We start from the raw sequence: 27955 nt of genomic DNA, 5'->3' as shown, positions 1-27955 counted from the left end.
GGGCTGCTCTTCCAAAGGAGTCCTTTCCACCAGATTCTCAGAGCCTATCCTACAGCGCAGGAAACCTACCTGTATGAGGATCCAGCTTGAATTCATGTGCCCCGGGGCCATGCAGAGAGTATGTGATCTGAGCATTGGTGTCAGCGTCCAAGTCCGTGGCAGAAACCTTCAAAATTAAGTGTCCTGGAAATACATCCTCACGGACCTTGCCGGTGTAGAGAAGCTGGAGGTAGCAAGACAAAGAAGAGGGAGGTTGTGGGAGCTGCACTTGGATCCAGAGAGAAGCAGAGAGACAGAGAGAGGGAGACACTGAGAGAGAGAGAATGAGAAGCAGAGAGAGGGAGGGAGGGCAACAGAGGGAAAGATGAAACATGCAAAGAAAATTGAGGTTAAAAACAAGAAGAAGATGATGAAAGAACAAGTCAGAAGAGGGAGAATGAAAAAGAAGTTCCACCATCCAAAGCCCACATCCCAGGCTAAAGGTACCTGCTATAGCCTCCTCCACAGGGCCCCCTGCGGCTGCCGGATGAGGCGGGTGAGATGGCCCTGACACCAGGCATTCCAGAAGGTGTCAGGTCTGGACCATAGTGCCCCACGGCCTGCCTCACCCTCCCTGCACTTCAGGTACCCTCATGGCTTGCTGGGGTGTGGTACAGGGGAAAAGCTAGGGGTCCCTGAGGGTACAACCTTCCTTCACTGGCTGGTCTGGGCCCAGCATCCAAGCACCCCGATTTCTACCACTGCAGGGTGTGGGCGAGCAAGGCCCCATGCATGCTCTGGGGGGAAGCTTTGTGCCGGGTGGGCTGTGTGGAGCCCAGGCCTCTTTTCCTGGGCTATAATGACGCTGTGGGCCACGCTTGGGAAGGCCATGGTGAGCCGGGTCCAAGCCTTTCCTGGCATGGGGAGGATGGAGGCTGGAGGTAAGTATGGCTGAGGGGAAAGAGGAAGAAGGTGGCCACCGTTCTCCCCCCAAAAGGCTGCCCTTCTGAGACCACCCAAAATGTGGTCATCTTGGACCCTCAAAAGACATTTTCCATGCACACTGATAACCCAGGCTCTATTTTTTTACTATGCTTTTATGTGACTGGCATGTATAAGAGCAGAGAAAGAAAAGGTGATGGGATATATGTATTTATGTGTGATGAAGGGTATATGTATACATGCATATGCAAATAAGTCAAAGTTTGTTTATATGCAAATGTGTATGTAAGTATGTTTGTGTGAATTATATATATACATTTGCATCTGTGGCTGGGTATATGGATGAATGTAGTAGGTACGTAGGTATATGCTTATGTGTATATCTGTATAGGTATTTGCCTGCATATATAGGGTTGCAGATGATCCTTTGTGTACATGTGTATGTGAGCATGTACAAGTGTACATTTACGTATATATACTAAATGACTGGATTTTATATAATATGAATTATGCTAATTTGAGATATTATAAAATTAAAATGTTAGCAGTTTAACTTTGTCTGCAAATTTGGAATAATGAAAATCTTCCCAAAGTTAAAAATTGCTTACTGTGTTTTAAAAAATACATTTAAAAGCAAAGCTCCATGACAATGGTTATGGATTTATGCCCTCTAAGAACACAGTTCCTCTCCTGATACACCCCCACACACACCCCTCAACATTTGTTCCTATGGGAAATTTAGGATTGAGTTACATGAGGTCCTTAGGAAAGTATCCCTCACCAAATGTAACTGCCCTGCCTGCATGTTTGTGTATATGTATAAGCAGAAGGAGGGTATCTGCACTGGGCCGTATTACCCAAGTGGATGGCGGATATGCACATATGGGCATGGGGGAGGGATGTGTCTGGGGGCAGGTCCTATGGACATATGTGATAATAGTGCCATGTCAACAAGCTGAGTGCTGGAGGGGTTGTCCACTAAGCATGGCAGACTGTGTTTGGAGAATGCATGTTACTTCATTTCTGGATTTGTTTTGTGGAGACGTGGCCATTTGCAGAGAATGTAGGGGGAGAGACGTGGAGCATGATTCTTGAACAGCTTGGTATATCCGTATAGGGAGCCTAGAAATTGCCTAGAATGGTTCCTGCCCCAGGGCACTAGTCTGAAGCCAGCTGGGGGAGCAAGGGCAGGAGAGGTCAGTGATGGCCAGCCTCAGAGATGGCACCTTGGGTCTGCTCCTTTCTCCTGCCCCTCATGCTACTTTCCTTGCCTCCACTTCCACGCCATCCCTCACCAGGCTCTCACCTGTGAGCACTGTGGGCTGTTATCATTGATGTCCAGGACAAAGATCTCCACGGTGACCGAAGTCTGGAACTTGCCATCAGATGCTGTGATTTTGAGCAAGTACTTGGCCGTGTGTTCGCGGTCCAGGGTCTTCCTTGAGGAAATCCTCCACTCATCCCCGACTTGGCTGATGCCAAACTGGCCTAGGGGGTCTCCCTCTAAAAAGATGGGCAGAGCTTTCAGACACTGAGCAATAGGAACGAACAAGGCTTTGCGTCCTAGGTGGCTACCCACCTGACACTTCTTTAAGGATTGCTGGGAAAGGCAAACATTTCCTCTCTTAACTAGGAACCCACAGTTCTACCCTGAGTCAGTTTTTTGGTGTCATGAAGCCTCTTCTGACTTCAAAGTCCTCCTGTTAAATGAAGTTATCACTGTGAGAAGCTCTGCTCTAACATATATAGGTAAAGGGCAGGTTTCTTACTTTGTGTGGCCTGGAAGGCATTGGGAAAAGTGAAAGGGAAGCACATGTCAATACTATACAAGATGTTTCTAATATCTATAGCTGTTCAACAGTGGGGGGGTGGGGGGGTGGGAAGTGATCAATAGCACCAAACACTCTGAGGTTTCATTTTACTACTAAGGACGCAGGCTATGTGGAGGTTCCGTAGGAGCTCCGCGTGTGCTTGTAAGTCCTCTTTCTCTCCTTGACGCTAATCACTGACAAGAGTGTGGGAAGATGGATTTCTCACTCTGAGATTGTAAGATTCCAGAGTGCCAAGATTCAACTATTCTCAGAATTGATAATATATTGACATTTATTATTTTATTATTCTGAGATTTTAAGACTTCTGTGTTTTAACTTAGAAGTCTGATATTATAAGATGGTAAGATTCTGTTTTCCCAAGACTCTGTGTATCAAGCAGCTCTGATACTATCTGTCTTCAGGAATCCCTGGTTCTTGGTTGGAATTTCAGGCTCATTAACTCTCCACTGGACAGCTGCAATAGAGAAGGAGCTGTGTTTTATGGGAATGGGCTGACATGGCACCTGGGGATGGGGGAAAGGCCACTGAAAAGTAAAGAAACTCCCTTGTGGACACTGGTTGGCTGGGTTAGCCGTTGGCTAGGGAGTGGGGTAATTTAATTCTACAATATGTATCTACTGAGGAAAGCAGCTTGTAGGGTATGATTTTAATTCCAGCCCTGATACAAGCTCAGAGTGTGACCTTGGTTGAAATTCTTCCCCCATCTGGGCCTTGGTTTCCCCATATGTAAAATGAGAGGATTGAGCTGGAATCCTATACATCTGAGGAAGTGCTGTCAGTCTAACACTTAGGTCCTATGCTTGAATAAGAAGCATTTTCTATTGTACACAACTTTCCCTGGGCAGGACACTTTCCATAAAGACAGCCACCCGGCAGAATTTTCATGGATCACACAACTGCTGGTGCCTCCTCCATCTTCCAGAAGATAATTGACAGCAGTTAGAGTATGACCTTCTATTCCACCCATTCCACCTAAAATAGTAAGATATCCTTCCTGCAAAGCACTTTCTAATTTATAGGGCCTCTCTATAAATTAGAGATTCTGATAGCATCCCTGTGAGGTGAATGGGAACAGTCATGCCAAGTCTATAGATGGAGCAACAGGGTCCTAGAGGGGTAAGTGACTTGCCCAAGGTCACACTGCTAATAAGTGGCAGAACCAGAACTTGAACCCATGTCTTAGGATACCTCTTACTAGATTTTTTCAATGCATTTTAGTGCCTACAATCTATGACAGGTGTCCTTACCTGTGATGTAGCAGGTAACTTGTCTGTTCTGCTCAGAGATGTCAGCATCCAGGGTCTTCAGAGTGGCCACAGGTTCACCAGGCTCACTGTTCTCAACCACAGATCCTCTGTAGTTCTCAGAAGCAAATCGGGGAGGATTGTCATTCTCATCTGTAATGGAAACCTCAACCAGGGCCTGAGAAGATAGCTGGATGGTCTGTCCATGGTCATAAGCCACCACATAAAAATGATAAGCCTGGCGGGTCTCACAATCAAGTTCCTGGAGTGTGGTAATCCAGCCACTCTCACTGTCAATGGCAAAGAGCTCATGAACATTGTTACCAGGGTCTGCTGACAGCCTGTAGCTCACCTGGCCATCTCTCCCAGTGTCCTGATCAATGGCAGTCACTTGAATGACTGAAGTCCCCACTGGCATGTTCTCAGTGAGGACAGCCTTATATGGATCAGCCTCAAATATAGGCCTATTGTCATTGACATCTTTCACTTGGATGTTGACAGAGACCAAGGACACCAAGTCAGTGTCCTTATGGGGGCAATGTGCCATCACATCAATCTGGTATAATTTGATGGACTCATGGTCCATGGGCTTCCTCACCTGTAAGACGCCGGTGTCTCGGTCCAAGGAGAAGACACCATCCTTATTGCTCTCTGGTGTGGCGCCCTGCACTAGACTGTAGATGACTGGATCATGAGCTGCCACTGCTTTAACAGAGCCAATTTCAGACCCCTCTGGAAGGTCTTCAGATGCAGAGAAAGTATACAGAGGTTCAGAAAATTTGGGCAAAGATACCTCATTAGGAACCACCTGAAGTCTTACTGGCACCAGAGAGTCCCAGTGAGGAGGGCCTCCATCCTGGGCTTTGATTTTGAAGTTAAAAGTTTGGTTTTCCAATCCCACTAGGCTCTGTTTCACCTTGACCACACCAGTGATTGGGTTAACTGCAATGACTTCTTCAGCCAGGTTCTCCATTGAGTCCACTGAGTAGGTGACATCTGCATTCTGACCTTCATCTGCATCATAGGCCAGCACCTGGATAACTGGGGAGTCTTTACTGACATTGGATTGAACAGACACGGTGTACTCCGATGCTTTGAACTGTGGGGGGTTGTCATTTTCATCTGTGAGGATGATCTTCACAGTGCAGAAGGCCACTCTTCCTCCTCCATCCTGAGCCATGACCTTAATAGCAATGACTCTTTCTGTGGAATTTTCCCGATCCAGTTTCTGCAGAGTGGTGATCTGGCCACTGGGGTGTATGGAGAACTTCTCACCAGCTAGCTTATTGATGATAGTATAATCTACAGTGCCATAGGGACCACTGTCTTTGTCTATGGCTAGCACCTCAATCACCTTGGTTCCCACCTTTGCATTCTCTGCTAATTCTGCCTCATAAACATACTGCTGGAATTCTGGGCTGTACTTGTTGGCATTTGTGGTGTTGATATACACAGGCACAGTAGCTCGGAAGACTCCATCAGAAGCACCTACCCTCAAGTTGTAAGAAGAGTCCAGGTGCTTTTTGCAAAGGTTGAACATAGAAATTATTCCTGATGTGCTGTTAATGGAGAAGTGCCTGTCCTGATTGCCAGAAAGAATCAGGTACTCCAGGCGGGAGGTGTCCCTGCTGTCAGGGTCAAGAGCTTGGACCTTAAGAACCAGGTGACCACATGTTGCCAGCTCACTGACGTTGGCTTCATACTGAGGTTGTCTGAACTCGGGGGGGTTGTCATTGATGTCAGACACATTGACAACCACAAGAGTTTCACCAGTGAGTGGGGGATCTCCTTTATCCATGGCCCTGACTTTCACATGGAAGTGTTGTTGGGCTTCATAATCCAGCTCTTGAACCGTGGACATCTCCCCTGTGCTCCCATTGATCTGGAAGAATTTGGAAACATCCGAGCCATCCTCCACAATCTGATAAGAGACATCGCGGTTCTGCCCTGAGTCCTGGTCAGAAGCCAAGAGTTGGATCACAGGGGTCTGAGCAGGCAAGCCTTCTGAGACTGAAGTGGTATAGACCAATTGGGAGAACGTGGGAGGGTTATCATTGATGTCCTCCACCAGGACTTCCACTGTGGCTTCAGAAAATGACCCCAGAGCTGTGTCTGTGGCTCTGACTGTGAACACGTGTTTGGTCTTAGACTCATAGTCCAAGGGCCCTGTTACCGATAGGACACCAGTCTTAAAGTCAGTGGTGAACAGCGTCAAGGGTTCTTCCTCCACGATGTTGTAGATGAGCCGGAGGCCCTCTGGACTCCGGGCCTGGGTGTGGAGAATTGGGGTATAGAGTGTGATATTTTCAGGCACTCTGACTTTGTAGTAAGGACTCTGAAACAGTGGGTTAGATTTATTTCTTACGGTGACAAGTACCTCTTCCTCAGTCTGGAGAGATGGGGTTCCTCCATCCCGAGCAATGACTTTAAGGCGATATTTATTTAAAGCTTGATAATCAAAGGGTTTCTTGAGTGATATGTCCCCAAGATAGGGGTCGATTCGGAAATATGTGTAATCTTCTGCAAATGCATATGTGACAGCCCCATTTGTCCCCAAGTCCTCATCAGTGGCAGACACCTGAAAAAGGACATCTCCTGGCTCTGTGCCATCTTGAATGATTGTGTAATAGGGCAGATACTTAAATTTGGGAGGATTGTCATTGACATCCTCAACAGAGACTCTGACCAATGCCTGAGCCACCCGCTGAGGGGTCCGATCGTCCCTCACTTCCACTGCCAGCTCATAAGTGTCCTGCTGCTCCCGGTCAAACGCCACTCCTCTTGTCTGCAACACACCTGCTGATTGGACCATACGAAACATATCTGTGCCATTCAAGAGGAAGTAGGAAAGGGTGTCATTCAAGAGATTGCCCTGGACGCCAAGAATCAGCAGTGCCTTTTTGTCCTGCAAGTTCTCCTTCACTGTTGCCCTATAGACGTCCTGGTCGAACTGTAAGCTTTTGTCAAGGACTTGGGTCAAAGAAACTTTTACCAGTGCAGTGTCTTGATACAGACCATCAGAAGCCCTCACGGTGAGCTTCCGAGAGAGTCCCAGGAAAGCAGGATTCAGCACGGATATGCTACCAGTGATGGGGTGAATGGCCACAGCTCCATCAGTATTGCCAGTTTTGATGCCATAATTGACTTCCGAGTCATCATCGCTGGCCCGCACTGTGAGGAGCTGCATACCCAGATGGGTGGGCCCCACCACTGCTACCTCATAGATCTGTTCTAAGAACCTGGGAGGAGAGTCATTCACATCTCTGACATTGATGATGACCTGAGCAGGCCTGGGAGCAAATAAGATAGGGTTTCCTTGGTCATGGACGTAGACGCTGAATTGGAAAGAAGGCATGCTCTCGTAATCCATCTCCGATACAATGGTTAGGGTTCCCATGCTGGGATCAATTTTGAAAAACTTCAAGGTCTCCGGCTCCAAAATTTTGTACACCAACAAGGAATTAGCTTCCTTGTCACTGTCAGAGGCACGGATCACAAAGGGATTGTTGTTTTTATCCATAATCATACTGTACAATGGAGCTGCTTCACTAATTTGGCCCACAAAAGTTGACTTTAAGAACATGGGAGCATTGTCATTTTCGTCAATTATGTCAACAAGTACCATGACATCAGTAAATGTGCCCGCCATGTTGCTGCCTCGGATTTTCAGCTGGTAAGATGAGATTTTCTCATGGTCCAAGTTCTTCTGGGTGGAAATAAGGCCAGAATATGAGTTCATAGAGAAGACACCATCCTTGTTTCCCTCTCTTAGCTCATAGGTAACTTCAGAGGAGCTTGTAGCAGAGACAAGGAGAATTGGGGAACCAATAGGGATTGATTCAGGGATCTCTACAAAGTACTCAGTTTTTGAGAAGATGGGAGCACTGCTATCGGAGGGGTGGACATGAATGGTCACCGTAGCCAGGTCATGCCACTGAGGGGAGCCTTGATCTTCTGCCTTCACTGTCAGGGTATGCTGGGCATGATTTGCCTGGTCAAGTTTCTGGGCTAGAGTGATGATGCCTAGCAGGGCATCGATGTTGAAGAAACCCTCACTGTTCCCTGAAACAGAAGATAAGACAAACTGAAGTTTCCATACTCTTAAGAGAGACCAACTAAGCTATCACAGAAAACTTAGGGCAAAATCTGCATCCTGTGTAGATTTAATATAATCTTGATATAATATAGAAGGTAGATATATATAAATACTTTATAAAATTCTTACCATGGTGCATATAGTAGATGCCTCATATCACTAGCTATCTAGCACTATCACTTAGCTTCAATTATCACTAAGCCTGTGGAACACAACTTAAGCTACACACCAAAGCCGTAGTAAGTCTTCGAAACAAAGAAAGGAGACATACTTTGTAGGACAAGCACACTCTACCCTGAATTTCAGTGATGCCTTTTGTAGGGAAAGCTTCAGTTACATCATACAGAATGTTTAACCATCCTTTATATAAGTTTTTTTTTTTTTTTGAGACAGAGTCTCACTCTGTTGCCCAGGCTAGAGTGAGTGCCATGGTGTCAGCCTAGCTCACAGCAACCTCAAACTCCTGGGCTCAAGCGATCCTACTGCCTCAGCCTCCCGGGTAGCTGGGACTACAGGCATGCGCCACCATGCCCGGCTAATTTTTTCTATATATATATTTTTTTAGTTAGCCAGATAATTTCTTTCTATTTTTAGTAGAGGCGGGGTCTCGCTCTTGCTCAGGCTGGTCTTGAACTCCTGACCTTGAGCCATCCACCCGCCTGGCCTCCCAGAGTGCTAGGATTACAGGCGTGAGCCACCGCGCCCGGCCTATATAAGTTTTAATAACTTTGGTTGTACACTTGATAGATGAAAACTGTAAGTATAGAGTCATAATCTGTCAACATTGACAGGGACTTTAAAACCCACCTTGTCTATTGCCCTACTATGGGAAAGTGCCTTGCCTGGCTTGGAGAGCAGGTAGCAAGGAGTCAGGTGAGGGGGGAATGCATAGATCACGCAGATCTTGAGGCTCCTGAGCAAATGCCTTTGTACCACACCTGTATTTCCTAAACTTTAGCCATTCTCACATCACCGTTATAATTTTTTCTACATCCAGTCATTGCTTCTACTATTTTATACTACTACTTAATGGATATTTTCCTTTAAATTGATTCACTCTTAAAATTTGATAAATATTTTTAAAGGCAACTTTATATTGCTTCTTTAAAAAAGAATACCATATTGCTTGCCACAAATCACAGGTTACCATAAAAACAAGTCAATGAAAAATATAACAGTAAAATCTGGATAAAATCTATTGCTTGCTAAAAGATCTGAGCCTAAGACCTGTCCTCTTTCTTTGGTAAAAGCCGAGAGTAGCAAGTGTTAGAGAAGACTTAAAGAGATTCTAGTACCCACTGAGGCTTTGCTCTTGATTTGATCAGGAAGCTTGAATGAGAATTAAAAAGGAAGGACTTTCTCTAAGCCTGCTAACCTTTGAATGCCGTAACTGAGTAGCACGTGAACCGTTTTGGCTCACCGCCAGAGGTGCAGGTCTTGCACTTGAGAAATTGTTGCTCTTGACATTTCTTATTCCCTTTATCACCTGGGTGATATTTAATGGTTTCAATGGCAAAGCAAGTAGCTAAACTTCATCGTCAAATTTTCAATCTAACTCTTCCACCCTTTGAAGGTGCTCTCCAGCTGATGAGGTAGGTGGTATGTGATACAGGTACTAAGTTTGGTCAGAGAACACGGTTTCCATGCATAAATAGCATTTTAAAAGTGGTTCCATTAAAAGTAGCTGACAACCTAAATATAACTCTAATTCTAATTTCTTACATTATGCTGCTGAGAAAAGGAAACTAGAGCATAAAATTGTATTTTCAGTATGATCTCAATATTACAGAAAGATGCATAGGAAGACATGAGAGGGAAATACATGAAATTATCATCTCTGGGTGATGAAAATTATGGCTGGGTGTTACGTTCTCTATACACTCCTGTATTTTCCATGTGTTAAAAAATGAGCCTGTGTCACTTCCATAATCATAAGAATATTTTAAAACTAATCTTATCTGTAAAATAAAATTATTTTCCTCAGTGGGAATTGTCAATGAGATAAAATGAGATAAAAGATGTGATTATACCTCATAGCAAAAAGGAAACAACTAATGCATTATAATTTGTATTCTTCTTCTTCAGGGGCAAATAGATTTCTGTCATATGGCAATTGTTTCTTCAAAAAAGATGTAAAATGCTCTGATTTTTTTTCAAGTATATAAGCCACTGACATACGATAAATGAATATTATGCTCTGGGAGGGTAGAGAGCAAGTCATGTTCATCTTTGTTTCTCCCTAGCAACTAGCTCTATGACGTATTAATTGTTATTAAAGATAATAATTATTATTAAGTGTCATTAATTATGCGTTATCAACCATTACAAATTGTCATTAATAATTAGTTGGATACTGGATACTATCACTTTTGTTATATTAATTATTTATAATTAATAAGTTATAAGTTATTTATAATTAATAATTATAACACTTATCAATGACAGTAATAACCCCTGGCATTTGTACAATATTTCACAGTTTACAACATGTATTAAGATACATTTTCTTTTTTAATCTTTCCAATGGCTTTCTAGCACAGGTAATATTATTCCCATCTTTGAGATGAAAAATACCATATAATGGAGACTAAGTCACTTTGTGGCCTTAGCAGGAAAAAAAAATTATTCTTAAAATTATGCCATACACCTTATAAAATATTTACAGGTCCTTTCTAATCCACATGCATGAAATTATCACATTTTTCAAATGTTGCATGGACTTCATAAGCATCTTCTACATGTATGAGCACTGTTGGGTTTATACAATGTATGTATAAATTCTCCCACTTGAGTAGTCCCTTGGCTATTGTTATTGCCATCTTTGGAAGGACATTGTCTTAGATTATTATAGTCCCACAGAATGCTCTAGAATTATCATTTGCAAAGGCTTAGAGAGCCTGGTACTTGATTCACTTGGAAATTCATGCCTCTAGTGTTTTCCTTTATTTCCAAAGCACCTTTGCTCATCCTCTGAACTCACGCCAAGCTTCTCACCTTTCAGGAGCGAGTAGTGGACCTCAGCATTGGCTCCTCTGTCGGCGTCCACGGCCCGGACCTGGAGCAGCTCTGTGCTGGGGGCTGTGGTGTCAGGAACACTTGCCTCATAATGGAGCTGGGTGAAGCGGGGTGCATGGAGATTTCCATCCTCCACATGGATGGTCACCCACACAAAGTTCCTCTTGATGGGTATCTCCTGGTCTCTGACCTGTGGGCCCAAGGGGGTCATAGGATAAGCAGCCAATGGGATGGGAGGAGGCAGGGTTAGACTAAGGTCGGTGTAATGGAATGCCAGTGGAAAATGTACCCAATTGTAACTAACTCTGCATTCTTTTAAATCATGCTCTAATCTATGCTCTTTCTTCCTTTTAAACAAATTTATCAATTAGTGACTTTTAGACTTAGCTATTTTAATGGACACTTCCACTTTAGAGAAAGGCAGAAATAGACAGAGAAGCAGTATTTTCCAAATTAGGTCTCAGAGAATATTAGTTCTTCAAGAGGTTAACATGTTATGAAGGAAAAAAAAAATCTATTGTCAAGTAACTTTGAGGAGTCCTGAACTAAATAAAGTTCAGTATTCTTTGCTGTAGGACTTCTCAGAGCCTTTAATATATATTAATTTACCCAGAGGATGATAGTTGCACATAACAACCCTGACTCTTGAGACAGGAGGCTGGACTCTGATTCTGATTCAATCATAAATAACTGTTTAACAGCAAGCAAGTCTCTTTCCCTCTCTGGGCCTCATGTAGAAGATAAATGAGCAGTCAGGGCTGGGACTAGAGGGGGGTAAGTGAGGCAAGGAGGGCACAAAATATAGGAAGAAACTCGCTCTTGGGGTCATAAAAATTCAGGCAAATGACCCATAGAGTAAATCTTCCTTCAATTTTGTGTCCAACAGGCCTTACTTGCCAGACCCCAGTCCTTGTTCTGAGTGGGAGAGTCTCTGGGTCCCTTCCAGCTCTGACACTGTGTGAATTCACGTTATGGCCATGAAGTCTCAGAGCAGGGAGAGAACCATTGGGGGATATTTGGGGTGAGTCCAGAGAAATCCAAGGTTGACAGGAGTTTCATTGGCAGCTGTCCCACCCTGTCTTCACTCCCAGGCATCCCTTATGGAAGGTGCCCTTGGCCAGCTGTGAAATGTCACAACTCTGTCTCCCGGATTATCATTCCGGGCATCAGCACACCTGGCTTGGCAGGAGAAAGGCAACCTTCGGCGTGTTTCCACCTGTCTCCACCCACACACATCTGCATACAAGCGCGTTCTTACCCAAGTTTTCGGTTTACTCACCATGACTGTCAGCATGTGCTGGGAGGGCCCTGAGCCCAGGTCCAGTTTCCCTACGGTTACCAGGACACCACTGCTCGGGTCCAGCTGGAAGAGGCTGGCACTTCCCGGGTCTTGGCTGCCATGTAAGGTGTAGATGAGACCTTTGCCCTTGTCTTGATCCGTGGCCTGGACTCGGAGGAGCTCAACCCCAGGCAGTGTGTCCTGGGGAACTCTGACCTCATAGTGAGCCTCCAGGAACTGGGGCCGGTGGTGGTTAACATTGGCAATCATGAAGATGTAGACCTGGGGAGGACAGAGGGCAGACTGTGAGCTCCAGGGGGCAGGGACTGTGTCCTTGTAGAGCTCCTTGCTCCATCCGTGCCTAGCACAGTGCCTGGCACACTGCAGTCACTTGATATTAGCAAATGTTTGTTGAATACATGATAGGATTTCAGAATCACAAGGCTTTCAGATACCACACAGTCTAGTGGTTTTCAAAATGAAAATTTTGTTAAAAGGCCTTTTCTCCAAATGAAATTTTATGTGAAATCCCAATACATGAAACAGATAAAACCTCTGGCTGAAGCCAGAGTAGAAATCCACAGCCCCATTTACCCAACCATCATTCCCTAAACCCGTGCTAGCTCCCGGCACACTCTGCCTTTAACTAAAACCACTCATTCAAACAAATTCCCTTGTTATACAGAGATGCAACTGGGAACAAGAATTCTCCCAGGGCCACAGAAGTAGAACGTATATTGCACACGACCAGAGCCCAGAACCTCGAGTCCAAATTCAGTGTTCTTTGAGGTACACCACATCCCCGGGAAGCCTTGTGCAGCCTTATCCCAATGAAGGAGGCCTCCCATCTCCTCTAGACTCAGGGGTCCCCAAGTGAGGCCTCTAACCTGGGTGGCAATGGTGCGGGACCCATCTGTCACCTCCACGGTCAAGTTATAGCTCGACCTCCTCCTTGTATCGAGAGGCCTGGCGATGATGATGCTGCCCGTGGTCTTCTCAATGTCAAAGTCCATGTCCTTATCCCCACCTGCAGTGGGAGTGGGGAAAAGCACACACACCCTCAGGGATTTAGGCAGCAGGAGCATAACGGGGATCTGGCCGTCAGTTTAGAAGATGTGGTAATAGACGCCGACCTTGGATGGCAGGACTGAGAACATGCAAGGAAGAGTCTGAGTCAGGGATTCTAAAGACTTTGTTCAGAAGCAGTATGACATCTGAGTGACAGGCTGGAGTTTATCCCTGCAGGAGTCCAAAAAGCTGTAATTTATCCTGTCACATCATTGTCAAATTATCATCAAGATCCAAACAATGATACAGAAAAAAGTTAAACCTATAATGGCTAAAGAGTCCCATAGGAAGAACAAAATTTGCTATAAAACTTATTTTGCTATTGGGATTGAAATGGAGCTCCATGGCATAGTTTACAGGGAGTTTGCACAGTCTAATATGCAAACCACTGTAATGGTCCTGTGCAATTGCACTGTACCTATACACAAGAAAATATGAAACTAAGTCTGTTCAACAAGAGGGAATTGATTTAATAATCTATGAGAATCAAAAATATAAAATAACATGAAGCTATTTAAATGCCTACTATATAGAAATATATTTAATGACATGTTTATGTCATATTATATTTAATAATATTATAAAACAATATTTTAACATAACCCCAAGGGTGTGTGTATGTGTGTGCTTGTGACTAGAAGGAAGCACATCAAAATTATAACAGTGGATTATCTTCTGATTGGTGGGAATTTAGGTGATTTTTATTTTCTTCTCTGCATTCATTTGTATTTTCTAAATGTTTTATAGGGTATATGCACTAATTATATATTCATGAAAAAAAGTCAATTAAAAGAGCAGTGAATCAGAACTGGAAATAAGTTCTGGAGGTCGAAGAGCTTGGGCCCGGTGCATATCCTATCCCGTCTCTGAGCCAGGCTGGAAACTCTGTTATAGCACAGCACGTGCATGGAGGTGCTGAAATTCTTGATTAGAGATTTTTAAACTGGAATCCCTGGATGGATTTCAGAGAGCCTATTAGTCCACATGCAAATTTATATTTGTGTAAGTGTGTGTGTATGCGTGTGTGAGTGTGTGTGTGTGAGTGTGTGTGTACACGCGCGTGAACAACTTTCAGGGAAGAGGACCTAGCTCATCAGATTCCCAAAGGGCTCTGTGACCTTAAGATGTTCAAACAAAACCTTAATCTGGAGACAGAAGAGAATTTCAGAGGGGGCCATCAGAACCTGGATCTAAGTGCCTCCTAGAATGAGAAGCGGCACCTTCCCCTGATGCTGAGGATGGCATCTGGGGCCAGAGCATTGAGCGTGGCCCCAGAATACAGCTGACGTGGGCTTATGGTCAACCAAGTCAGCTCTGCATTGATTTTCACACTGAGGCAGAAAAACAAACGAGCTTGTGCTTTCTGCTCTGGGTCTTCCTGGACCATTCATCTTAGGTCTCCCAGGCACTTGGGGTAACTGAGGCACTGCCAACTCTGGCTGGGGTTCCCAGTGAGACGTGGGTGTTCCACCTGCGATCATAGCTGGAGTGAAAGGAAAGCTTGGCAGATGTGGCATTCCTACTGCCCCTGTCCCAGAGAACCAAAAGAGGGGCTGCCAAAGAGCATGACCTTGAGAGGGGTCAGAAGGATTGTACCACGAGGACTAGAGCTGGTCTATCAGGGTGGGAGGGGCTGGCCTCACCTGAGATGTTGAACCAGAGGAGGCCGGGTCGGCCCTCTACGCTGATGACCCCCACCATGTGGTTCACAGGATCCGTCTCCATGACGGTAAAGCTGTAGTGGGTCTCGTCAAAGGCGAGCGGTATGGAGGACGGCCGCGGCGGGGGGATCCACTCGATGTGCAGCCGGACACTGGCGGAGAGCGGGGGCTGCCCACTGTCTGTTGCTTTGATCTGAAAAGAGGCCAACGCTGAAATTGAGGATTGGGGGCCAAGAAACAAGAAGACCCAGGCAGCCAGGCCAAGAAGCAGAGTGCCCTGTGACTCTGATGGCACTGGCCTCTCGTCCACTCGTTCCTTCATTTCATGCACACTTGAGGGCTTGCGGTACGCAGGCTCCATGCTAGTCGCTGCAGGCACAGTGATAAACAAAACGTATAACCTGTGCTCAAAATCTCATGGTTACTATAAAAATAATAAATGCCACTATTAACTGCAGACCTAATGTGTGCCAGTTCCTAAACTGGACTTCACATACATAGTCCCTTTACTTTTCCCAACAACCACAAACATAATAAGCTAGAATTCTTGAACTCTCACTAGTTTCAGGCCTCATGTGCGATATCTAATTTAATTCTCACAATAGCTCTAGGAGAGGTGCTATTATCATCTCCCTTTTACAGGAAGAGACTGGGGCTTGGCATGGCGAACTCGCCCACCGGATTATGCGCCTGGCTGGCAATGAGGCCAGGGTCAAATTCAGGCTGACTGATACAGTTTGATGTATTGGCTTCCTACAAGAAAAATATTCTTACCCTCATTTTACAGATGTTAAAACAAAGGCTCAAAGGGGTTAAATGACTTGTCCAAGGTTGCACAGGTATAAAGTGGCAGTGCCAGGGTAGGATCTTAACTCCAAATCCCCTGTTTATGCTCCCTAAAATCCTTATTTCTAAAAATAGGGAGGATTTCCCAGGCAAGGATCTTATTGCCCTCAAAGAGAAAGGCCCAGAATTCTGACCCTCTGGCTGAAGTCGGGACTCCCAGTTTCTCTGGGAGAAGGCCAGGGAGGGGAGTACCACTTCCATCGTGCCCCTGGCTGTCTCCCGCCCCTGAGTCCTCAAAGGTGCAGAACAGTCATGCCACTCCTCCCTCCCCGGCTCATGCATGTGCTCACCGTTAGGATGTTGTATTCTCCAGCGGTGAAGGTACTGCTGGATGACACCACACCCGTGACAGGGTCGATGCTGAAGCCCTCCTCGTCGCTTTCCTCGATACTGTAGGTGACCTTGCCATTGAGACCCTCATCTGGGTCTGAAGCCACCAGCCTGTACACAGGCCCAGGGAACACTGGGCTCAGCCTCTCTGGAAGGCGGACTTTGAAGAGCTTGTGGGAGAACACAGGTGGATTGTCATTGACATCCAAGATGTGCACCACCACCCTGGAGGTGGACGTTAGCAAGGGCTCCCCGTTGTCCAGCACAATCACCTGGGGACAGAGTTGAGCATGAGCACCCGAGGTGCCAAATGCAAAGTAGTGAATATGTATTGTCACCCACCACAACCTCACCACCACTCTTGACAACCTGAAATATTAGTCCGTTTTTTCATTGGGGTATATTCTTATATATATATTATCATAACCTCACCTACTTGGTAACCCCACCCACAGAAAAGCCAGCAAGAACAGACAAGGGAGCCAGAAAGAACTGGAAGAAGACAAAGTCAGGGTCTCTAGACAAAAACTGATTCTCTTTATGTGGGAAGACCCGTGGGCCATTTCTCAGAGATTGTTTACTTTTTCTTTGCTAATAATTGTCATAAGCTTTGTTCTCTGGTTGTCCTAAGCTACTCAAAAAAACAAATGAGAAGGTGCTCGGGAAGGAATGAGTGATACCTTGTGAGTCAGGCTTGTGGCCAAATGCATGCAATGGAATCCAGAGTGAGGGGAAAGGCACCAAAACAATATCAGAATCAGGAGCTTTCTTGTGTAGGGGCAAAACCACCCCATGCATCAATATCCCCAAGGGCATCATATGAGAGAGGACATTTCCACCCTAATTGGTGAAGAATTTTTTTAACCATTGTGCTATTTAAAGGCAAATATCTGTTATTGAACTATGAAGAATGCCTCAGTCTCTAAGAATTCCAGAAGGCCATTTAGCAGCTGCTCACTAAAAACACCTGTTTCTTACAAGGGGAAAGAAAATGTGCAGAGCCTGGAAGTATAGAAGGCAAAATTTATCTCAACTCTGCTGAGGAATATGCATCTCTCCCTCCTGATGCCTTTAAGACTAGAAGAGGTACCTGTTCATCAGCCGTGGGCCACCCAGAAGGGGAAATACCTAGACTTCTCCCCTGACATCCTCTTCTGATTTAACACACTGACTGTCACACTAGAAAAAAATTTTTTTTCCTTGGGGCCATGGTGTTTTGTTACGAAAATAGAATAAAAATTTCAAAAACAAAATGATCCTTTCTGATTTAATGAAAATTTTGTTATTTTTAATTGTTTTCTGTAGTTTTTTTCCTCAATAAAATAGTAATATAAAAACTTGAAAATTAGTAATGTAAAAAGTAATGTGAAAACTTGGAAAATAGTTCATAAGGGTAAAGTGTTTTTCTTGACTTGTCAGGCTTTAGGGTAATTTAAAGGTAAACATAAATAGAAAAACTAAATGTATTGACTTTTATTCATTTAATCCACGTTTTTAGAAATGAATTGTCAATATTAATTGTAGCAATAAGAACATCAACGAGTAAGATTTTCATGAACCACCTGCAGGGTTTTGCCCAGGTTTTGCTTTACAAGACCCTGGGCTCAAAACTAGCATGAGTTAAATACAATCCACATGGCACTTAATGTGTTAACCCCCTCTAGCTCACTGACTAAAGCCTCTCACTGGAATGGGCACCAGGAATGCCTATGTGATTTTAGAGACATCCTAGAAAGAGCACACGTCTAGAAGACAAAGGTCTGTGTTTTCATCTTGGCTCTGCCACTGACCTAGTATTTGACCTTGAATGATTCTCTCTGGGACGGGGAATGGACTGGAAACGAGACTTGACAAGTATACACATGTGTGCTGCTCCCCTTTCCTGCACTCACTGCAGGCATTACTAATCAATCAGTGGTTCCTGCCCAGCCTGGACATGTTTTCAGATTCCTTTCCTTCTCTGTGCTGAAGAGCCAGCAAAGCCCCAAGGATCTTCACCACCAAACACAGCAAGGCTCAGCTCAAGGACATTCTCTTTCCTGAGCCCAGTACGCTCCTCAGCTACAGTGCTAGACACGCATGTGGCTCCAATGCCTGGCATGGCTCCCTAAACGACCTTCTCCAGGAGGCTTCCGAATCCAGCAGACAAGTTCACCACTGTAACTCACCTCTAGGATGTGTTCCTCCTTGTTCTCTCTGTCCAGCTGCCGGGCCGTGGATAGGAGACCTGGGGGAGAGATGGTAGGAAGGAGACATGAGCACAGTGTTCCCAGAGCCACTTTGCTGGGGTGAGTTCAAGAATGACATTCAAATCCCAGATGAGAATTCTTCTGGTCTTTGGAGAACAAGTACACATTGCCCCCAACTTACAGTGGTTCGACTTAAGATTTTTCAACTTTATGATGGTGAAACATGATACACATTCAATAGAAACCACACTTTGAGTACCCATGCAACCACTCTGTTTTTCACTTTCGGCCCAGTATTCAATAAATTACCTGACGTAATTTACTTTATTGTAAAACAGGCTTTGTGTTATATGATTTTGCCCCACCATAGGCTATTGTAAGTGTTCTGAGCATATTTAAGGTAGGCTAGGCTAAGCTATGAGATTTTGTAGGTTAGGTGTATAAACACGTTTCGACTTATGATATTTTCAACTTATGATGAATGTATCAAGATACAGCCCCACCAAGTTGGGGAGCATCTGTACACTAAGGGGAGATGAAATTCTGGGGAAAGTGAAGGGGAAGCGAGGAGGCGGTAGAGAAGCACAGAGACAATGTGCTAGCTGAAGCTCCCATCCACTTCCCACTTTCACTATGAGGCAGGGGTGACATGTCAAAAATTCAGCAACCAGCACAGTCCAAGTGGCCTGCCAGATCAGAGCAGACACCAGCTGGAAGCAACTAGGGGGTTCCTGGTGCACAAAGTGAACATCACTACGGCTGCAATGCAATTTGGGTTCCCTGTTACTAAAATTTATGGACTTTATCTGCATTTGGATGTCTTCTGCCCATCATTCCTGTCTCCTTCTTTTAGTAAACGAACCCCAGTTTTCCTGAGGGAACCACACCACTCCTAATTTCAGTCATTTGTGATCGGGGGTGAGGCTGACCCACTCCACATCTGGGGAAGGGCTTCTTGCCCAAGGCTGGCCACTCGGCGTAGACTAGTCCCCTTGGCCCTCATGACAAGTGACTCATCTGTCTGGTGAGCAACAATTCTGGTACTTTTGTGAGAACTGTAGAAAGAAGAGGCTCTTTTGCTGCTAGCAGGCTGAGAGGATAGGATGAAACCCAAGAGCAACAAAAGGAGAGAGTCCTTCTGAGGACAGAGGCCACTCAGGGACGATGAGGCCGAGAGATGCGCAGACAGTCTTCCTTACATCATCTCAACGCCGGCCACCGCGCCTACAGATGCCTGAGCCATGCACGGCTGGACTTTCCCGTGAAGCAAGAAGATGAATGCCTTTTACTGCCTCAGACAACCTGGATTGGGTTCCTATCTTTCACATCTGAAAAAGTCCTGACAACTGAGTCAATTCTGAGACTTCATATGTTGGGATGAGAATGGGCTGGCGGGTCAGAGTTGGGCTGGAGAAGCCTCCCCTCCAGGAAGAATGCCACCTCCTGGCTCAGCCCGTCCGTTCCCTTCCTATGGCAATGCCCACCCTCAATTGCAGCCTCAGATTCCTTACAGGGGACCCACTGATTCCCTCTGTGCCTCGCCTTGACTCCAGGAAGCTCCTGCTTCTTTCTCCACCTCTTCTGTGGGACCCCAACCCCAACCTCCTCTGTCAAAGGACAAGTGGATTGGGTGACTTTTAAGGTCTTTCTGGCTTAAGTTCTGAACTTTTCATCCCACTTTGAGGAATTTATTCTGAAGAGATCAATGCGTACATCTGCAAAGATGAGTGCACGAGGATGTTCATCATAGTTATGTTTTAAAAAATAGGTAACTTGACACTACCCTTATAGAAGAAGAGATATAAATTATACATTAAAAAGAATATAATAGAGCCATTTAAAATCCAATTTTTTCCCTAGATATGGAGATGCTGTGCACAATATATCGTTGGGTAGAAAAGGCAGCTTGCCAGCAGTTACAACAGAGGTAGTATTACCTTCAGTTCTAGAGAAATCACGAAGTGGTAGCTTTTCACCCCTTTATTATTATTATCATCATCATTCATCCATTTAACAATTATTTATTGAGCTCCTACTGTGTGCCAGGTTTTGGTGGGCAGAAACAGTCAGGGTTTCTTTTGTCAGAAACCTTTGAAGTCTAGAGAAGGACACGGATAAATAATGGAATAATCGCACAAATGAATATAGTGTCCTGTGTCATCAGTGTTGGAAAAGCGGGTAGGTGCTGCTGGAAAGTGCATTATGGAGGCATCAGGAAAAACTTCGTGAAGAAAGAGCAGCTGGCTGGGATGTGAGAGAAGAGCGGGGGTTGTGCAGACAAAGGGGAGAAGGGACACCTGCCAGAGAGACACACGTGCAGAGCCCTGTGTCCAGGGAGCCTGGGCTGGAGCAGCCACGTGGCTGGAACCCCGGGAGGGTAGCAGGAGACCAGAGGGGTTAGCGGGAGTGGGTCAGGCAGGAGTCTGCAGGACACAGCAGGCTCTGACTTTATCCTCAGGGGGCAGGGAATCCTTTGAAGGTAACAAAGCAGGAAAGTGGGACAAAGTAATGGGGGTGAGAGAGGTGAGCTTGGGGCCCTTTGCTGATTTATTCTTTTATTTTTATAAAACATTTATGCTAATAAAGATTTCTTCTCCTCAACTGCCGGAAGACTAAGAACATCTCTGCCCTTTGGGGCATTTTGCCAGACCTGCTGCGAGGGAACTGTTGATAGTAAACAGAACAGGGATTTGGAAGAGGTCGAGAAGTTAGTGCCTCAGGTGAGAGCTCTTTTTGCTCTTCTGCAGAGGGAGGGATCGGGCAGGCCGGGTGCAGCTAGAGCCAGCTGAGGCCTGTTTTCCAGGAGAAAACCATCCTCCTCCTAGGAGGACTAATCTGCACCCTGAGGTCAAAAGTTAATAGAAAATGTTCCCAACAAATGTCACTGGGCACATAGACACTTGTATCCCCCACCCGCTAGCATTCTTCCCTTCTTCCAATCTCACCAGGTTCTGTCCTTCCCAGACAAGAGCAAATTGTTGGAGACATAGAATTGGATGTTGGGTTCAGAGGAGAAAGTGTCAGCCTTCTCTACAATAGGGTTGCTCATCCCCCAGGAGGAAGATGAGGCCTTTGAGAAGTGTCTGCTGCAGTGGGAAGTGGCTCTCAAACTCCAGTGCCAACAGGAGCCAGGCAAGTGGGGACCACCGGACCAGAAGACATGAGCTTGGTCTGCAGAGGGAGCTGCTGTCAGCTCTGGTCCATCATGACCCGGTGGCAATGTGAAGACAGTGTGGCCAGTTCTTCCAATTTTTGAAGAACAACCAGAAATCTCAATGTTTTGTGTAGTTTCCTAATTTTTAAGTGTTGGCCACATCTGAAAATCATTGTTTAAAGCTCATGCAAGTCAAACAAAACACCTCTGTGGGCTACATCTGGCTCGCTGCTGCCAGCCAGTGACCTCTGGATTCCTCTAAAAAACCATCCACCACCCTTGCCCCCAGAAGGCCTTGGGCAGATGCCAGTGAGACGGTTGACTCAATGTAAGTGGATTATTATTGCCACTAATGATCCACTGGGACAGGGTGCGATCAGTCTGGAGCTAGGGTTAAGGGATTCACCCTGTGGCTTGTGACTCAGGGGAGGAGTTGGTTTGGGAGTACTTGGAGGTCTGAAGTAGTCCCAGCCTGGCCACCTGGCAACCTGTTTAGCTTCCCTGGGCCCCAAGGAAAGAAAGTTGATGACAGATTCTTCTCATTTTCCCATGGACTTTGTAGAACAGTGTTCTCAAACTTTAGCACACATCAGAATCCCCTGCTGGTTTTGTTAACACAGATTGCTGGGCCCCACTCTCAGAATTCTGACTCAGTAGGTCTAATGTGGGACGCCTGAGAATTTAAATCTCCAACAAGGTCACGGGGGATGCTGATTATGCTGGTCAGTACCCACAGTTTGAGAAGCACCATGTTCACCCAGCTTTGGGGGCCCTTACCTGTGAAAGGGTGAATAGCAAAGAATCCCATGTGGTTCCCACTGGTGATGTTGAAGGTCAACTTCCCTTTGGAGCTGGAGTCTGGGTCCCAGGCATCCAGCTGAAGCACAGAGGTACCCACAGGCGCGTCCTCCCAGATGGAGGGGTAGAACACAGCTCTGGACATCTGAGGTGGGTTGTCATTGACATCGGTAACCTCAATATAGACTTCAGTCACAGAAGAGAGGGGTACGGAACCTCTGTCCACCGCCAGTACTGTCAACCAGTAGTAGGATGTGAATTCTCGGTCCAGGGGCGCCAGAGTCTGAATCATTCCTAGGAACAGAGAAGCGCCAAACCCCAAATACTTTAGAGCTCAAAGTGGCTTTGGATATCACCCTACCTAACATTCCCTGGACTGCACTATGGAAAGGATATTAATAGGTGTGCCATGAAAAGAGGGAATTGTTACCAACATGCTGGGGGAGATGCTGGGTTGAACACAGGGGAACAAATATCCTTATTCTAGAACCTCTCACAGCCTTTCTCTGCTAAAATGGGCTCATGACTCTGGCATGTGGGCATGTGTAAGATTTCCAGAAGACAGTGGTAGTTGATCTACTTTCTCTTGACTACTTTAACACAAGCTCCATTGATTTATTTCACATTCTCTAAGTGAGATTTTCTTATAGTTGTCCTTAAACTTCTTCCTTCACTCTTTAAGTCCTGGTAGATCATCAATTTAAGGGTTAGGGATTTAACAAATAAATTGCTCTTCCCTTCTCCATCATTTTCATGATTTTAGGGGCTGAGCTTCATTCTTTAGTTCACTCACTCCACAGCTTGCTTCCTAGGGGCCAGCACTGTTCTAGAAATTGAGGGTCTAAGAGTGAGCAACATAAACTTGCACTCGAACCCCTCGTAGATCACACTCAGCTGGCAGAACTTGTGTGAGAGGGCAGGGCCTGTGCTCACAGCCATAGCCTGACAGAGATGACAGATGGGGAAACTGAGGCTCAGAGAGGAAGCATGATTTTACCAAGATAATGTATCAAGTATGCAGAGGAACTGGATGTGGAATTGACTCAGTCTAATGCTTTTTCCACCACTTCACCCTGCCCTTTACTCTGGAAACAAATCACCCACCAGACTGTAAACTCCTTGAGGCAGGAATCTGCTATTCTTTACCTTAGATCTCCCCAAGGTGCCCATCTCAGGACCTCACAAGTAGCAGGGACTCAGTAAGCATTTGCTAAATTGCACTTATTTTCTATGAAGCTTAGAAAGAAGGCATAAGGTGGTGTGGCCTTTTTAGAGAGTAATTTGGAAATATCTATTAACGTGGAAAGTGTACATTATCCTTTGAACCAGCAACTTCATTTTTCAGAGTTTTTCCTGTAGAGACTCGTGCATATGAATCAAGGCACATAAACAAGAATGTTACACCTATATGATTGAATAACATGCAGCCAATAAAAAAATGTAAAAAAGATTTATATACTGACAAATAAGATGCCCTGATGTTATGTTACGTGATAAAAGTAAGTTTCAGAAGTAGTGTCTATTATATTGTGTTCTCACAATAATAAAATGAACCACGATATTGTATCAGATATTAAAAAAACTTAGAAGATTATGGAACAAATTGTTAATAAAGATTATATCTGGGGAGATGGGATACAAAGGAACATTCATTTTTTAATTTTATACAAAAAACTTATAACCAGATATATTACTTTTATCAACAGAATCTATGTAATATATGTGTATATGTTGTGCATGTATACACACACATAAATATATTTCCAGTATATATACACGCACACACACATATATCTCTCCAGTAAAGATAAATTAAAAATAAAAGGGATGGGAAGGAGAATCCCTACTTATTGCCTTTCATCTCAGCCTGCAGCTTGATTTCATTCCCCTTCGGTCCAATTTCCCCAGGCCCTGGGGCTCCCATCGTACCCCACTCCCGGTACCTGTGTCTTGGTTGATGCTGAAGGCTGCAAGGCCAGTGCCAGCGCGCAGGAAGTACTGGAGCTCCCCGTCCAAGCCACTGTCATCGTCGTGGGCAGCCACTACCAGCACTTGGGTTCCCGGGGGGCTGTTCTCCTGCACCTGGCCCTGGTGCACGAAGGAGGCAAAGCGGGGAGGATGGAGATTCTCATTCACATCCAGGACGATCACCTCCACGTGACACAGGGTCCTGCGGGCCAGGGGTCTCCCACTGTCACTGGCCCACAGGCTCAGATTGTACCCAGCCTGCCTCTCAAAGTCCAGCTCCCTCTCCAGACTGAGCGCCCCGGTCATCAGGTCCACCCGGAAGGTTCCATGAGCATCATCCAAGAGGACATACCGCACTTCACCTGCCGGGCCCAGGTCAGGATCAGAGGCATCCAGAAATGTCAAGATAGTACCCAGGGGCAGGTCCTCTGGGACCTTCAGCCTGCTGAGTTCTGTGATGCACTGCGGAGAGTTGTCATTGGCATCTTCCAATGTGACTATCAGGTCAGTGACAGAGAAGAGCTGGTGGCCCTTCTTGGGCTGATCCCTGGCCTCCACCTTGAGTACATACCGAGGTTCTGATTCCCGGTCCAGGTGGCCTGTGACAACCAGCTGCCCAGTGAGAGGGTGGAGGGAGAACTTCTCTGTGGGGCTTAGCAGGGTGTAGCGAACCCTCCCGTTGTCCTCTGAGTCAGCATCTTCTGTTTTCAGCTCTGCAACTGTGGTTCCAACTTCTGTGTCCTCTGAGATGGTTAACTGGTACCCACCGGCAGGAAATCTGGGTGCATTGTCATTCCAGTCTTTCACATTCACAGTCAGCAGCTTCCAGGAGGACTTCTGGGGCGTGCCCAGGTCAAACACTGTTACGTTGAGACTGTAGAACTTGGTGGTTTCATAGTCCAAGGGAGCAGCTACAGTAAGCAGCCCTGTCTCCAGTTCAATGTCAAAGCAGCCCTCCTCGTTGCCATCTGCAACCACATAGACCAGCTTGCCATTAAAGCCAGTATCAGGGTCAGTGGCTGCTAGGCGGGACAGGGGAGTATTGATAGGAACATTTTCAAGGACATCAATAGATTGGGGGAAGTGGTCCTCAAACTGAGGGGTATGACGATTAATCTGATATGTGCTTAAAGAAATGAATTCCTCATCACTGGACTCCTGGTTCTGAAGGCCAATAGAGTGGAGGATGGCCTTTGTAAACTGTGTCAATACCCCTGTTTTATCACATGTTACAGGAACTTCAAAACGAGGTTCCTTCACCACAGTAACATTCAAAGTTGTGGGTGAGGCATAGTTTTTGCCATCGGAGGCTGTAATTTTTAGGGAGTAGCTGGTGGGTTGACCAGCAGTAAGATTCATAAAAGAGCGTTTGAGGGATATCACTCCAGAGAAATGATTTAGATCAAAATACTTTAGCTCATTGCCTGACACGATCTCATATTTTAGGTTCTGAAGCTCATCCACGTCTATGGCTGACATGGTCATCACTGACTTCCCCACTGGCCAGTCTTGGCGGATGGACCCAGTGCAGTTGACTTCTTCAAACACAGGCTGGTTGTCATTCAGGTTTTTGAGCTGAAGAGAAATGGACACTTCCTTCTCCCGGCGAAATGGGGATCCCCAATCAGATGCCCGTACCCGGAAGTTATAAATTCTTTTCATGAGCTCATAGTCCATGGGTTTGGAGGTGGAGATGATCCCCAGGTATGGGTCGATGGAAAAGGGCACAGCTTTTGGAGCAGCAATGGAATAGGTGATGTACCCGTTTTCTCCGTGATCCCGGTCAGTGGCAGCAACCGTCAAAACACTGGTGCCTGGAGGGATGTTCTCATCCAAGGTGCCATCATAGGAAGACCTGTTGAAGGTGGGGGCGTGGTTGTTACAGTCCACAATGTCAATGACCACCATGGTGGAGGCCAAGCCAGGTGAGGTCCTGACGTGTAGCTGATAGCGGGCTCTGTCATGGAAGTCCATGAGCTTCGTGGTGGTGATCAGCCCAGTGCGAGCATTAAGTTTAAACCCTGCACTCTCCGAGGATGGCTTTAGAACATACTGCAGGTTGGGGAAGGCTGGGGTGACTCTCACCATCACCACGCGGCTGCCAGGAGGGGAAAACTCACTAAGCTGCACTTTGTAAACAGCCTTCTCAAATTTGAGGGAAGCCAGTTTGGAAGCGGGTAGGTGAAATCCCCTGATCTGGGAATGGAAAGGACTGCTCCCACTCCTGGCCTGGAGACTGAGGTTGAAGCCGTGAAGGTGCTCTACCCAGTTGATGTCTTTGATGGACACCAGGCTGAACTCATTGCTCCGGGCATAAGACTTGATGGCTTTGAAGTGCTTTCCAGGGTCGCCACCAACAACTTCCACTGAGTGCACTTCAGCTCCTGCGCTGTTTGCATCTACCACTACGGTGGCATAGGTGGTCCCCTCATTGCTGTCTGGGGGAGTCACCACCACGGAGACAATGGCGGGGGGCTTCCTGAGGGCAGGTTCCACGTGGATGAGGAGTGGAGCCAAGTTGCCAAACCCGTTGCCTTCAGAGATTTTCCGCATGCGGTCCACAGCGAGCACCTGGAGCTCATACTTCCCTCGCCAGGTGACGTTGAGCTTCCCAGCCACAGTGACCATGCCACTGGTGGGATGGATGGCAAACATTTCTGACCTTGTGTTAAGGGCATAATAGAACTTAGCGTTCTGGCCCAGATCAGCATCTGTGGCAGTCACCTTGCAGATGGGGCTCTTGAGGGGCATGTCATCAGAGATGGTGACTCTGTACGAAGGTGGGGAGAAGAGTGGCTTCAGGTCATTCTGGTCCAGGACTTGGACCACCACGTGGGTCAAAGCTTCAAACTCCAGGGTCTTCTCCGTGGCTTGGATGATGAGGGTATAGCTGTCTTGCACCTCCCTGTTCAGAAGAGCAGTGTTGCTGCTCTTTGTCCTTATTCTCAGGAAGCAGAAGTTGCCCACCACATACTCCTCGGTTTTAAACACATTGGCCACGTCCCCAGAGATGATCCGGTACCTCACTGCCCACTGTGGCTCCGCGAGGTAGATGCCCATTTTCTCAGAGCTCTCCACGTAGGTCTTGGGAGCAGAGTTTTCATAGATGGTGGCGTTGTAATGGGAGTGTGTGAAGTGCCAAGCTGGGGAGGAGATGATCCCTTCTAGGGGCTTCTCACAGGTCACACAATGGAGCCAAAAAATGGTAAAACCCAGCAAGGCAATAGTCATGGTGACAAAACTCCTAAAGCCCTGGACAGAAAAAGAAAGACAGGGTAAGGGTGCAAGTTAGGAAAGAAATGGTTCCTACTGATGTGGCTCTTAACTGGAGGTGATTTTGACCCTCGGGGGACAATGTCTGGAGATATTTGGGGCTTTCCCAGATTAGGGGTGGTGGTGCTACTGGCATGTAGTGGGTAGAGGCCGGGGATGCAGCTAAACATCCTACAATACACAGGACAGTGCCCACAACAGAATTATCCAGCCCCCATGTCAATAGTGCCGAGGTTGAGAAACCCCAGGGTTGAAGAATAACAGACTGGTTCAAAATGCTC

At 46.1% G+C, this 27955-nt stretch overlaps 1 protein-coding gene across 1 annotated transcript in view; it reads right to left on the bottom strand.

Moving 5' to 3' along the window:
* Positions 1 to 27632, bottom strand: part of FAT2 (FAT atypical cadherin 2) — a 49941-nt gene extending 22309 nt beyond the window's left edge. Inside the window, exons 1-11 of the mRNA XM_045551330.1 lie at positions 24377 to 27632; positions 22413 to 22727; positions 18461 to 18519; positions 16253 to 16564; positions 15099 to 15309; positions 13275 to 13414; positions 12388 to 12669; positions 11088 to 11298; positions 4001 to 8059; positions 2228 to 2424; positions 70 to 223 (exon numbers count right to left, since the gene is read on the bottom strand). Coding sequence (XP_045407286.1) covers positions 70 to 223; positions 2228 to 2424; positions 4001 to 8059; positions 11088 to 11298; positions 12388 to 12669; positions 13275 to 13414; positions 15099 to 15309; positions 16253 to 16564; positions 18461 to 18519; positions 22413 to 22727; positions 24377 to 27632 — 9196 coding nt within the window. The remainder of the gene's footprint in view (positions 1 to 69; positions 224 to 2227; positions 2425 to 4000; positions 8060 to 11087; positions 11299 to 12387; positions 12670 to 13274; positions 13415 to 15098; positions 15310 to 16252; positions 16565 to 18460; positions 18520 to 22412; positions 22728 to 24376) is intronic.
* Between the last annotated feature and the right edge of the window lie 323 nt (positions 27633 to 27955).

The sequence above is a fragment of the Lemur catta genome, chromosome 5 (genome assembly GCF_020740605.2).
Source record: "Lemur catta isolate mLemCat1 chromosome 5, mLemCat1.pri, whole genome shotgun sequence".
Lineage (NCBI taxonomy): Eukaryota > Metazoa > Chordata > Mammalia > Primates > Lemuridae > Lemur > Lemur catta.
The sequence above is the reverse complement of the archived record's forward strand: the minus strand, read 5'-3'. Positions and strand labels throughout refer to the sequence as shown.